At 41.4% G+C, this 14,770-nt stretch overlaps 1 protein-coding gene across 1 annotated transcript in view; it reads left to right on the top strand.

Moving 5' to 3' along the window:
• The window catches only part of WWC3 (WWC family member 3), a 257,499-nt gene that overhangs the window by 191,691 nt on the left and 51,038 nt on the right, over positions 1–14,770 (top strand). Inside the window, exons 9-10 of the mRNA XM_040338138.1 lie at positions 5,041–5,283; positions 13,984–14,073. Of these exons, the coding sequence (XP_040194072.1) occupies positions 5,041–5,283; positions 13,984–14,073 (333 nt within the window). The remainder of the gene's footprint in view (positions 1–5,040; positions 5,284–13,983; positions 14,074–14,770) is intronic.

The following is a 14,770-nucleotide window of genomic DNA, read 5'->3' as shown; positions in this document are numbered from 1 at the left end:
AAGGCGTTCTATAGTCCTAATATACTTTAATTCTTAAAGCTGATCTTCAGGCTTCATTTAACAATAGTTTGACCCATATATTAATATACAGTATACAGTGTTGTATTTCAGCAGCGGGAAAAAAACCTTCCCTTGCCGCTCCTGGAACAAAATCAAGTCGGCTGAGCGATGATGCTCAGCTTCTACTGATTGGTTGAGGAGGAGAGGCAGGCTGATGATGCCACAAACTATTGAAAGTTCAATGAAACTACTTAGATAACACTGCCGAGTATTTCTCACTTATCCAAAGACTGGAAGGGAGCAAACAAGATATGTTTATTTTCAGGGGGTTATATGTGACTGAATTAAAAAAAAAACGATAAATATTACAAAAAAAATAGTTAAAAAAATAATATTCAATAAAAACCTACTGACACCCCCACCTTACCGACACTGTCCAGGTAAACCACTAGTATTTTAGGCCATATTTCTTATACGGTTAAAAAATTAAATTCAATTTTGGGCCTTCTTGTGAAGAGCAGTTATGTGCAGTAGGTTATATATAGCACTATGCATGGGTTTATCTTTGACTTCCACTGTATGGAAGTCAATGATAACATGAAAGCAAAAATATAATTTCTTGTGATCTCATGTATATCTTAGTTATTTACAGCATACACAAAAGCTTGTGCTTTGGTATATTACTTTCTTCCATTTTGCCTCAGTTGGAAGCCATCTTTGCAGATCGGCAGGACTTTTAAACTTAAAATGGAACTTTACCCATAACAACATGATAGAAAATAATGTTTTTTTAGCAAGGAACATACATTCCACATTAATAATTATGATTACAAAATTAGTGTGTGCTGTTTCGTCTTGCTAGAGGCTGCCATTTTGTCGAAGCCCAGAGCCCCTGAACAGCAGTAAATCTTAAACCCATCTATGTGTATCAGTTACAGTCTTGGAATGCCGCAAATGATAACTGTCACATTTGCTTGTGTCTTCAACTAAACTGTCAAACCTCACGAGCATCAGCACCCCCACGATGCAGCGGCGCGCGCGTGTCTGCTATCCCACTCAAAGGGACCAACATACAGCTACGAAGGTTCACAGAATCTTGCTGACCTGCCGCAGTATAATGACGGAGGCTGGTCGGCAAGTGGTTAATTACGCTATAAGGCTGTCAGCAGATTGATCTCTACAATTTTGGCACACTGGGGGTAAGGGGTATGAATACTTTTTCGAGGCACTGTAGCTATACCTGCAAAAGGGGCCAGTCTGAAGTGATCGAGCAGGACTTTATTTTCTACTGAAGTTCCACTTTAAAGTCATGCACACTATCTGTGAGGTTGAATATTTTCCCAACAGTTTGATTTCTCTTGCCACTGCAACCACAACCAGTTATGATTTTCGTATCCTCCGTTTCCCTATTTTAATTCAGAAGATTTTTAAGCTCTTCAAGAAAACATTCGCCTTGAGGGACATGTGATCTAAATTCTTTCCAGATGCAAGAAGGAAATAAACTGTGTAAGATTTTTTTTCTTCTGGGAGAGTTTTTTTTTTTCCTGGACATATGTAATGTCATTTCTGCTGTGGAAACTGAGAAGTATCAGAATACGTTGCTTTACTCTTGGCCAAATATTCATGTTCTAGAGCCAAAAGCGAGTAGATTTATGATTTTTTTTTAGAAGGCACACTATGCATTTTCATTAAAGAGAAAGTGCCATCAGTTGTGATCATTTTTTAGTATCACAGATTGTTAAGTGTGTCGCAGCTGAAGATGAGAACATTTTGTCTAAGTTGTCAATAGACTTGAAGCTAGCCATAATCTTCAGAGGGTGGCAGGGAGGATTTCAGGTTTAGACCAGTAATCACTTAGCAGGATTTAATATTGACCTGTTCACCCCACATAATTCCCCTTCCCAGCGTCGATGGGACTATCCAAGGGGTTGATAAATTGGCTGGGAGTCAAAGGGGTCAATAAATATCTGAGGCCCCATACACACGCGTACACACGTCCGAGGAACTCGACGGGCAAAACTCATCGTTTTGCTCGTCGAGTTCTGTGTGAAGCCGCCGAGGATCTCGGCGAGCCAACTTTCCTCAGAGAACAACGAGGAAATAGAGAACATGTTCTCTATTTGGCTCGACGAGGAACTCGTCGGCTTCCTCGGCCGAAAGTGTACACACGCCGGGTTTCTCGGCAGAATTCAGCTCCGACCGAGTTTCTGGCTGAATTCTGCCGAGAAACTCGGTCGTGTGTACGGGGCCTGAGTCAAAATAGTTGATAGGTGAGGTGACACCCTTGATGACTGATGATATGGTGACTTTTAGGGGAAAAAATAAAAGGCAGTAGAAGAGGCAGAGAAAACACAGATAAGCAGAATGCATGAAACAGAAGCAGGGAGATTCTTGAACATGCAGGTCCTTAGGTTCAGCTTCCTCTTCAACAGGCCCCTAGAATAGCAATGAGCATCACAGTAGAAACCCCACCAATATCACTTCTCATGAAACTAGCACTCATAGGCCGCGTACACACGATCAGTCAAATGAAAACGGACTGAAGGACCGTTTCATCGGTCCGAAACGATCGTGTGTGGTCCCCATCAGTCAGTTATCATTCGGTCAAAAAAAAGAGAACTTGCTTTAAAATTTGACCGATGGACGCCTAACCGATGGGTCAAAACCGATCGTTAGTATGCAAAAGCATCGGTCAAAAGGCTGCGCATGCTCAGAATCATGTCGACGCATGCTTGGAAGCATTGAACTTCGTTTTTTTTAGCACGTCATTGTGATTTACGTCACCGCGTTCTGACACGATCGTTTTTTAAACCGATGGTGTGTAGGCACATCAAACCATCAGTCAGCTTCATCGGTTAACCGATGAAACGGTCCTTCGGTCCGTTTTTATTGGTTTTGACTGATCGTGTGTACGCGGCCATAGGCAGCAGTGCCTTAGGTAAGCTAGCGCTGCAGATTGTTGGGTTACAAAACAGGAGTGTCTAGGCATAGTCACATGCTGGCATAGGTGTGCGCAGCCTATTGCATTAGGGTGTGCACCCCAGAGCGCAAACACACATGCGTGTATATCAGGAGAGCAGTGGACGGAGTTTTACATTTTTATTACTTTCTTTACTTTTTTTTACAATATTATTTTTTATTAAATGTTACTCATTTTTTAGGAGCCCCATTATGGGGCTTTGGTGAAATATCAGGGGTCTAAACAAACCCCTGATTTTTTTTTTTGAGACACAAAAATAAACTGAGGAGAGAGATTACCCAATCCCTTTCTCTGCAGCCTGCAGTATACTTTAGTTTGCTATGCTTCAGTTAAGAATGTAGACAGGAGCGACCGTACAGATCACTCACTGTGTTCATTCAGAAAAGGAAGGTTACAATTAATTCAATATTTACTAGCCTCTTCCCCCCCCCCCCTCCTGAGAAGAGAGGAGGGAAGCTAGCAGCACTGCAGGAGGGAGACAGGAAGCAGGGGGAATCTGCACCACACGGGGTGATTAGAGACACAGGCACACTCGGCACACCCTGTGCGCACGCCTATGCATGCTGGGAAGTGCACTGCTATTTTTCTGAAGGAATTTAAAAAAAAAGGGAGCGGGGTTGCTGTAGTCTGTACCGCTCATGGAGGCAGCGTCCTAAAAATGCTGAGGACACTCTGGGTCTCTCCTGCCTCCCATATCCTTACGGCCAGGAGTCTCTGCCCCTCCACTCTATGACTCTATGAGTCATCAGTTGTTAGGACATGGGCAGCCGCCTGTGTCATAGCAACCAACTCATCCCTGGCCCGCGACAGAATCGAAACAAAGGGGCTGGACATGCTGGCTTTCATCGCTAACCAAATATGGTCACATGCCCATATTTAGTTAGCGATGTAAACCAACATCCCCAGGTGCTTTATTTCTCTTCTGTTGTGGTCAGGGACAGGATCACATGGAGGCACACAAGTTGTGCTTCCAGTAGAAGTTATAAGAAGTTATTGCAAACCTAGAGGAGGAAGAGTAAGGGCCCTTTCACACGGGGCGAATCAGTAATGATCCACCTCCGTGTGTCCGTCAGCTCAGGGGAAATCCTCTGTAAAATCCTCTGTAAAAATGCGGACATACGGTCCGCACATGTGAAAGGGGCCTAATAATGTTTAATTGGAGTGGATTACATTGGATAAACTGGTCATGTGGCCATATTTAGTTATGGACTAGCTGAATACCCGGCATTGCCCGGTCTTCCTATCTTAACCTTTTGGGGAGGAAAATAATATCTTTAGCCGTTTGGACGTGATGCTGGAACATACATACATACATACACACACACACACACACACGTTGAGTTTTATATATATAGATTAAAAACAGCATGTCAGGACAATTAGTTTATCTTCTGTTGCAGCCTTGTGTACCTGCCCACATTCGCTACAATTCCCTGTGCTTGATGGGAACTGTAGTTTCCTATTATTGTAGAGAGAGAAGGGAGGATGTGATGTGATCTCTGCTGTCACACCTCTACCTTGGCCCAGCAGATGCTGTTTTTTTTTATTAAAGAGGTGACAATTCTATTAGACTCCTAAATAGGTTTTTCAATATCTTATTAACTGTTTAGTATTTTATATAGGTGGGTGTACTAATGGATGATCTTTTTAGGCTTTGCATGAAAATAAATTGATTTTAATTTTTTAAATCAATTTATTTTCCTTGAACATCATTAAAAGTTCATTCTATTTCATTAGGTGTTCTATGCATTTGTTTTATTTCCCTTTTTTGTATCCGAACGTTATTTGTGTACTGTCACACACATTTTTTAATTTACCTTTTTTTTTCTGTGGAAAAAAACATGAAAGAATGTGGCTTATGAGAAGCGTTTATTGGCATAAAAACAGGCCCAGAAGAGTTGAAAGGATGAGTTACTTAAAGCTCTCTCCTTATCTCCATAAACATGAGGGGACATCTTTAAACTTTGATGTAGGCAACTCCTGGTTACTCTGCAAATATCAATGGTATAGGAAAGTACACTTAGCATGCTAATTAAAATGTGTTTTTATTAAAATTTTAGGGTTTCCAACATACAGCACCAACTGGCTCTCCTGGAAAGTGAAGCATGGCCTGGGATGGCTGATGCAGACAGGGACCATATACAACTCATCAAGGAAAAAGAGGCCCTTCTACAAGACCTTCAGCTCATTAGTCAGCAAAGGCGACCTCCTGAAGATCTGGCAAAGCTGGAAGAAGAAAAGGGACGTTTGGCTGATGAGATCCAGAGGGCCAGGTTCATCTCCACTCAAGGAGTCACTGAAAGGTTTGTGCTTTACAGAAACATCTCTTGGCAAGTAATTTGTTTTAGATATAGCCAAATACACAACATTTTGGAAATACAGTTTAACAACCGCCTACAACTTTAGGGAAAACTGCCTGCTGAGATTGTGGTGGTCATGCCAGATTACCTCGACAATGACCATGTTACATATCTCGACAATGACCATGTTACAGTATCGCAAGAGAATCTTGCATTTCAGTGTACATCGCACAGGTTAGAAGGAACAAGAACAAGAAGAAAAACAACCCACACATACACACTAGTGGGACCATTCTCCCAAATAAACAGAAACACAACAGAAACACAATTTAGAACTATTTGTAACCCATACAAGTAATAATACAGTCCCCAAAAAGGATATTCATGTTCTCCAGCCATGTGCCCCATAAATGTAAACTTTAGACATGAAAAATTAACAAATTACATCCCACTATATTGTGTACTAACCTGAATCCAAAGTACCAAGTGTGGTTCCTCTCTGATCCCTCCTCCTTGTGTTATCTACATGGCTTAGCTGTATGTTTTTTTGGAACTTGTGAAGAGGGGGGGGGGTGTGTAACTTCCCTCCAATCAGCTATCAGATTTCATGGGGCTGTGTGCTCTAGCTCTGCAATGTGTGTGACATCAGACCTCCACACCCTGCTTTCTTCTGCTGAGAGATGCTGTGTAAAATGTTTGTTTTGGAAGACTGTAGAGGAGCAAGGGGTGAAGATAAACAGGTACAACTTACATAGGAGGATTTGTTTCATTTGTTTGTATAACTTTATACAAGGCACCTATACCAGCATTCCTTATTTGCTTCACTGGAACTACCCCAATCCACAGTTAAAAAATGTCATTAAGTTGGTCAATGAAGCCCTGCTCAGGTTTAAAGTAGTTATAAAAGCTAACGTTTTTTTAGTTTTTTTACTTTAATGTATTCTTTGCATTAAAGCGGAGGTTCACCCAAATAATATATATTATATAATATATAAGATCATATTCTTTATACTTCCACCATGTACAGTATGCCCTTTTTTTTTTGGGCTCTACATACCTTATTATGGCTATTGGGTACTGACTCCCGCAGGAGTAGGCGTTTCTATGCAGAGGTTTAATGTCACCTGGGACTTCGCCCAGATGATTGACGTCCTTGAGAAAAAGTTCCCCCCGCGCCCGCCTATTGCGTAGGCGCGTCACGAGAGTCACAGAGTTTCCGAAAGTAGACGAACTGCGAATCAGCTCTACATGGCGCCTGTGCACCGACTAGGAGCCGTGTAGAGGTGACTGCACAGGCGCCGTATAGAGCTGACTCGCAGTTCGGCTACTTTTTCGGAAACTCTGTGACTCTCGTGACGCGTCTAAGCAATAGGCGGGCACGGGGGGGAACTTTTTCTCAAGGATGTCAATCATCTGGGCGAAGTCCCAGGTGACATTGCTCCTCTGCATAGAAATGCCTACTCCCGCGGGAGTCAGTACCCGGAAGCCGGGTGGAAAATAGCCATAATAAGGTATGTAGAGCCAATAAAAGGGCATACTGTACATGGTGGAAGTATAAAGAATATGATCTTATATACATGTGATTTGGGTGAACCTCCATTTTAAGGTAAAAACCTTTTAGTCCCCCCCCACCCACCCCCCAAATACTTACCTGAGCCCGATTTCAGTCCAACGCTGTACTCTAGAATATCAACGCTGCTCGTTCTCTCCATCCTCACTGGAACCATTGGCTTCTGCTGCTGTCAATCAAATCCAGAGGCTGAGGACATTAAGCAGGCACCAGCTGAATTTCGATCCATGTACATGTGGTTGATGCTCATGTCCTGCCTCTTCATACTGGGGTGCTTATCCTGCCCTTTCACACTGAGATGCTAATGTCCTGCCTCTCCATACTGGGGTGCTTGTCCTGCCCTTTCACACTGAGGTGCTCATGTCCTGCCTCTTCATACTAGGGTGCTTATTCTGCCCTTTTACACTGAGGTGCTCATGTCCTGCCTCTTCATACCAGGGTGCTTATTCTGCCCTTTTACACTGAGGTGCTCATGTCCTGCCTGTTCACGCTGAGGTGCCCTTTCACACTGGGGGGGGGGGGTAATGTCCTGCCTCTTCATACTAGAGTGCTTATCCTGCCCTTTCACACTGAGGTGCTTATGTCCTGCCTCTTCATACTGAGTTGCTCATACCGTACCTTTCACACTGAGGTGCTCATGGCCTGTTTCTTCGGGGCCCTTTCACACGGATGCATTCTCATTGACTTACAATGGATGGTGTCTTTTTGGTGTGCTTTTGAAAAACTGCACCAAAGATCTAACATGCAGGACCTTTCAAAGTGCAGCGCACCTGCAGTGTGAAAATTTTCTGAGGATTTGATGGAAAATAGTTTTATTACACTTTTGTTACCCTGGAAAAGCGGAGCAAAAGCGCACCAGTGTTAAAGGGGCCTTACATTCAGGTGCTTATGCCCTAACCTTTGAAGCCTCGTACACACGATCAGTCCATCCGATGAGAACGGTCTGAAGGACCGTTGTCATAAGTTAACCGATGAAGCTGACTGATGGTCCCTCGCGCCTACACACCATCGGTTAAATAACAGATCGTGTCAGAACACGGTGACGTAAAACACAACGACGTGCTGAAAAAAACTAAGTTCAATGCTTCCAAGCATGCGTCAAATTGATTCTGAGCATGCATGGATTTTTAACCGATGGTCGTGCCTACTAACGATCGTTTTTGACCTATCGGTTAGGAATCCATAGGTTAAATTTAAAGCAAGTTGGCTTTTTTTTAACCTATGGTTAAATAACCTATGGGGCCCACACACGATCGGTTTTGACAGATGAAAACGGTCCATCAGACCGTTGTCCTCTGGTTAACCTATCGTGTGTACGAGGCCTAACACTATAGTTCTCCCGTCCTGCCCTTTCACACTGTAGTGCTTATGTCCTGTCCTTTCCATGTCTACCACTTCACACTAAGGTGCACATGTCCTGCCCTTTCACACTGAGGTACTCATAGCCTGATTTTTTACACTGAGGTGGTCATGTCTTGACTCTTTACTCGGGGGTGCACATATCCTGACTTTTCACACAGTGTCCTGCTTATATCTTGCCCTACCCTTTAACACTGAGATGCTCATACCCTGCCATTTCTTACTAAGGTGCTCATATCCTGCTCTTTCACATTAATGTGCTCATTTGGCGCCCCTTCACACAGAGGTCCTTTTGTCCTGCCTTTTTACACGGAGGTGCTCTTATCATGCTCATGTCATGTCCTGTTAAACTGTAATACTCATGCCCTGCCCTTTCATACTGAGATGCTTATGTCCTGCCCTTTCACACTGTAGTGCACATATCCTGCCCTTTCACACTGTATTTCTAATTTCCTGCCCTTTCACACAGTAGTGCTCATCCCCTGCCCTTTCCCACTGAGGTGCTCATATCCTGCCCTTTCACACAGTAGTGCTCATCTCCTGCCCTTTCACACAGTAGTGCTCATCTCCTGCCCTTTCACACAGTAGTGCTCATCTCCTGCCCTTTCACACTGTATTGCTCATCTCCTGCCCTTTCACACTGTATTGCTCATCTCCTACCCTTTCACACTGTAGTGCAAATATCATGTCCTTTCACACTGTAGTGCTCATCTCCTGCCCTTTCACACTGTAGCGCAAATATCATGTCCTTTCACACTGTATTGCTCATCTCCTGCCCTTTCACACTGTATTGCTCATCTCCTGCCCTTTCACACTGTAGTGCAAATATCATGTCCTTTCACACTGTATTGCTCATCTCCTGCCTTTTCACACTGTAGTGCTCATAACCTGCCCTTTCATACTAAAGTGCTCATCTGCATGATTCATTTATTTTGTTCACACTGTCTATTCACACTGAGGTGCCCGGCCCTTTCATACTGTCTTATCCTGGAAAAAGCTAATTTTTCTACTTGAGAAAAAACTTAATTTTTCAAATTGACAAGTTAAAGTTATCCATTGAAGGTCTGCAGGTTTGTAGTCTTTCTCGAAGTGAAAATGTGTCATGCACAAAGCTGGGAATATTTACAGCCTAAGCTTTCCTTTGACAAATTAATGATAAATGCCTTATAACAAATACAAGCTGTTGTTGAGCTTCTTAACTAATACTGACATGTTTCCCATGGAGACTACTGCGTCGGCTTTAAAGCTGTAGGTGATTTACCTTGAGGTTAGGAGTTAGAAAACAGATAGTTTAGAACAAATTGTTTTCTGGATGTTTTCTGTGAAACTGAGGGATTGGCAGTATTCAGTGGATCACATAATGCATCATATGTATTCCAGCAGGGTGATCCAAAACAGTCTGTTGCTAGGCTGACCCCCCTTGTGCCTTTCTGGGTAGCCAGGGAGGTCAGTCATCTCTTCCTTCTCGCCATGTCCCGAAAAAAAAGTGCATCATCTCCCCCTGGGGCACATACAAACCTTGGATGTGTTACCTTAAGAGAAATTCAATAGACTGCTAAAGACTGTACTACAGAACAAAAGACATTTACATTGCTAATCCTACTTTTTTCCTCTGCAGTGCTGTAGTAGCTGCCTAAGAAGCAATTAACAAAGTGGGAGGATTATTAAAAGAACTAATGATATGTTTAGGTTAATTTTGTAAGCATAACAAATAATTAATTTACTGAATAACGATTTAAAAGTAACCCATTAGAAATTTAAAATAAGAACTAAAATTGTAAGCGTCATAATACAGTATTTAAAAATCCTTTTTTAAGTGTATATAGTATGTTTATTTCTTATAGCTCAATATAGTGGCAATCGATCATAAAACATATTATTATATGATAATCGTTTAGGAATTGCTAATTTGTTGATCTGAGGGAAGCTTTCCAATTGGATGCACTTTCGTTTTGTGGTTACTGTTAAGCAGTATAGCATAGTAAAGTTTTCTTAGAACAGAAGGTATTCACATGTTTTTCACATATCCCAGAAATAGGAGGATTATTACTTATCACATAACTTTATGTGGCTATACTGTCTCGTTAGGTCCCAAGCCCTACTCCATAGAAGCCGTGGTTTCCACACACTGCACTAATGATGGCCCCACAATCCCTAAACTGTTGTATGCAGTTTGGAATAACCAACTCTGTAGTATGAAGTTATGTTATACATTAGTCGGGTTCTTGATGTGCATCTGGCATCCACTTAGAATGTGTGGCTTGGGTAATCGGTTCATTTTTTTTTTCAGTATGGAAAAACTGAACCATGTATGGCCAGGTTTCATTGTTAAATGTGCCTGAGTTTAAATCCCCCCCACCAAGACCCTTTCTGCATTAATTGTTACCTTTTCCATGTGCTGGGTTTCCTGTATCTTCCCCAGTTTCCACCCCCAGTCCAAATAGATACTGGTAGGAATAGTAAATGGCTTCCACCCAAGCTGGCTTCAAATGTATGTGCGAGTCAGCTAGAGGTAATGAATTAAAAGAACAAAAAATGGGGAGGAGGAAAAATAAGGTAAAGCACTCACATTGGCCACATCCCTATTGGGTAGAAAAAGGAAAACAATTGCTCGAAAAAAGTAATTGATGGTCGGACTTTGAGGCAAGGCGGAAGTATATAAAAAATATACATTTATTACAAAGATAGAAAAGTATACAACAATAATGAAAAAGAAAAAGAAAAAAACATATAGATTAATAAATAAATATGGACAAAATTCTCTGTAGTCGCCTACGCGTTTCGCCGTTGGGCTTCCTCAGGACGAGCAGAAGAGATTTGACAATGTACAGATATTATTTCATAGTCTATAGCACCATGGTGGATATAGCCATCCAGAGTATCTGTAGAGCATTCCACAAGGGTATATAGAAATATCAAAAAAAAATTGTAGAAATTCCAAGTGTATCAAAAAGTGTCAACCATCATTAGCAGAAATAAATTACACCTGCAGTGGGAATCCAATAATAACAGGAAAAAAGGAGAGTATGAGGCGTTGCCAAATAATCGTCAGAAGGTAGGCCCAATCTAAAAGTCCAAATAAGAAACTGGAGCTGGGGGAGATCACACTGTCATAAACGGACACTTGTAGGTCATGGATCCGGATGCTGTTTAAGTAATCAGCAATACAGGACAATATAGTCCAATGAACCAGAAACCCTTGTAGCAAAGTAGAACGCGTGTGCCCCAGGGTAATAGCCTGTGCTATACAATGATTAAGGTGAAAAAACTTAAGTCTTTAGAACCACTTTAACAGTCACAGACATCACTGCCGCTCACACAGCAGACAGGCAGCCATTAGGCTCAAGGTACAGGAGTGCCTGAACACAGGAAGAACACTGCTACAGTAAGGAGGAAGGAGGAAGTCAAGGCAAAAGTTACTGTACATTTACAGGATACTACTTGGGCACAATTAACAATTCTAGATGTTCCCTAAAAGATAGCAGATTTAATTTTTTTAGGTTAAGGTCTACTTTAACATTTATTAAAATAAAAATGTGTGGCATTTTTCTTTCACTATTAGCATCACAGAATATGATTCTGGTATTTCAGGAAGATAAATATTTTCTGTAGAATGTTATACTGTTTGTACAAGTCATTTGTATAGCGATTAACATTCCACATTTCTAAACAAGAAGGAAGCCAACAAAAAGTTCCCTGTCATTGCAAACTGTCAGAGGTTTATTTTTTTTAAACTTAAACTTTTTTTTTTCTTTTACTAAATACATTTTGCTATATTATCCTCTGCTTAAGAGCCTTTGACAGTTCTGTTATGTAAAACTATGTTGGCTATGGGTGATTATTTGGGCTTTCGCTCACAGGCACCTTAAACATAAATTCCAACACCCCCACCTCCACCCCTCCTTCCTGCCCGGAAAGCCCCAGTGCTGCATACAGCCTCTTATTGATATGAAGAAAAAATGTGAGAAACAAGCCTGGGTCAGGGCACGTGACAGACAGGCAAAAACAGTACACAAACCCGAGGTTGGTGCACGGGAAGTCAGACACAGAATATAAGTACTGTAATATGCAGGAAAGCAGGAGCACAGAGGAACTAGGAAGTTGCTCAGGTAACACAAGCTACACTGAGCATGTCTATATATAGAGAAACTGACTGGAAAGTGATAGAAGGGAAAGGGATATAAATCTACAGTAGAGCAGGCAAGGCCCATAGGTGAACACAGAAGCCACATCACATGTAATTTGAACCACAGGTACAGCAAAACCACTGCAGCAAGGAGGTAAGAATTTCACGAGCAGGAAACTGCATGCTAAACTGTGACAATGTAAACTGTATGGGTGTATACAAAAAATAGAACATTTTCTATTTTTTCATATGCCCATAGGCTGTTTACGTATACCCGAAGTATAACTGCACACAGCCATTCGTGTGTGCTAAAAATCTGTACACAGTGCGTGGGATGCCCGGTCAAGTGGGGGGAAACACTGTAATTTACATTTAATGGGCTCATCACCCATGTACAAAAACCCTAACTCATGAGATATTTAAAATTTTATCACAGCAAAGAGTTTCATGGAAAAAATAACGCCATAGTACGTTGTAATAATCACATTGTAGTAGAACAACTAAAAAATATATTAGAAGGGATTAGAGATAGCTGTGCCCAAAGAACCACCCATTTAAAGCTGTTGTAAACCCCCAAATAAAAAAAATAAAAAAAAACCTGCAAGACAAAGGCATAATTATTATTATTATTATACAGGATTTATATAGCGCCAACAGTTTACGCAGCGCTTTACAACATCATGACTAGCATACTAGCTCATTATGCATTACTTACCTTAGATCAAAGCCCCGAAGCCGTCCTCATCTTCCCCTTCAGGTGTAGACATATCTCCCGGAGGTTACTTACGGGTATCGCCGCTCTGGCGCTGTGACACGTCACTCCGCGCATGCGCGCGGGAGCCGTCGAAGCCAGCATTATTCATTCAGAAAACCGGCATTCTCAGTGCGCCTGCGCTGTTGTCTACGTCGCGCATGCGCCGTAGACAATGGTGCATTCTTTTTGCCAAATATCTCCTAAACCGTGTAGGTTTAGGAGATATTGCAAACACTTACAGGTAAGCCTTGATCAGGGCTTACCTGTAGGTGAAACCTATAATGGAGGGTTTACTTCCATTTTAAGAACACGTCACTATGACAGCAGCAGATTCCTAAAAAACTACTGCCATTTTACAGATTAGGAAACTGGTGGAAGTTAAGACCAACTCTGAGCTGACGTACAGAGAGATGCCAATGCTCATAGTTGGGAATATGCTGGAAAGCTGTAATTAATGTGATGGCTTCTGACACATGGCTTCTGGTTGCTAGTATCCTGATGGCCAGTGGCTTCCTGCAACCTATGACTCATCCCTGGCAGTTTTTCGGGTCTCATAACAGACAGAGGGGAGACATTTGACAGATAAGGAGGCATGTATATCCTTATAGATAACCACTATGGCAGTAGTTCAGAAAGGATGAGAGTGGGTTTACATCCACTTTAATCTTCCAAATAAGCAAGAATTTCCAAATTCAGCAATGAAATTGTAGATTGTTATAGATCATTACTAATTTGTCAAAACTTCTCAAGGTAAGCAGTTGTGATGTGCAATTTTGTACTGAATTCCTATTGGATCTTGTGGTGAACATGTAAATGTATGAAAGTTTTGTGCTTACATTTAGCAGTCAATAAACTGAATATAACACTAACTTAAATACTATACTTTTTTTGAAGGTTACTTCTACAAGAGAAAAGAAACTGCCTTTTGAAGCATCTAGAGGAAGCTACTCGATTGACTTCTTACCTCCACACTCAACTAAAAAGGTTTGTACTCACAGTCATATTTGTTCCCAAATCAAATTTCCCTAGCCATGTAACTTTATATAGAAAAAGAAAGGGTTTAATTTTTTTTTATAAAAGTGTAATTGCAGCTTTCCAATGGCTGTATTAGTTCCAATTGTTTTAGGCTAAGCATATTCTCAGCAAGTACAGGAAACACCTGTTGATCTAGCTACAAATGCATGAAAAAAGAGGAGGGGTGATCACCATGTCACTGAACCCAGTGTACTGGCCACATCCCTATGATATAGAACAAACAGTTGTTCTCCCGGTGGGACTTTAGAAGCCAGACACTGTGATATATATAGAAATAATGTTTATTTTAATATAAAATGGCAACAGACATACGTACAAAAGTTTAAAAACATGAACCAATATGAATATTGTTCATGTTTAACAATACCAGCATCAACAAAACATATAACAAAAAAACAAAAAAATTACACTGACACTCTCATATGAGTGATGATCCCTGGTACCCGATGCGTTTCCGGTATACAACCTTCATCAGGGGTAACAAGCAGGGGTGAGTGCGGTCAAAATTATTTTTTACTCAATACAAGTGGTTCCATATGAAAAAACGAATAGAAACAAATTGTGGAGATGGGGATACAAAAAGGCATCAATCCAACCCCCAACATGGGGGAATAACCCATATGCAACGGTGTCCAAATTCCAATGA

This window comes from Rana temporaria, chromosome 2 (assembly GCF_905171775.1).
Source record: "Rana temporaria chromosome 2, aRanTem1.1, whole genome shotgun sequence".
NCBI lineage: Eukaryota > Metazoa > Chordata > Amphibia > Anura > Ranidae > Rana > Rana temporaria.
The sequence above is the reverse complement of the archived record's forward strand: the minus strand, read 5'-3'. Positions and strand labels throughout refer to the sequence as shown.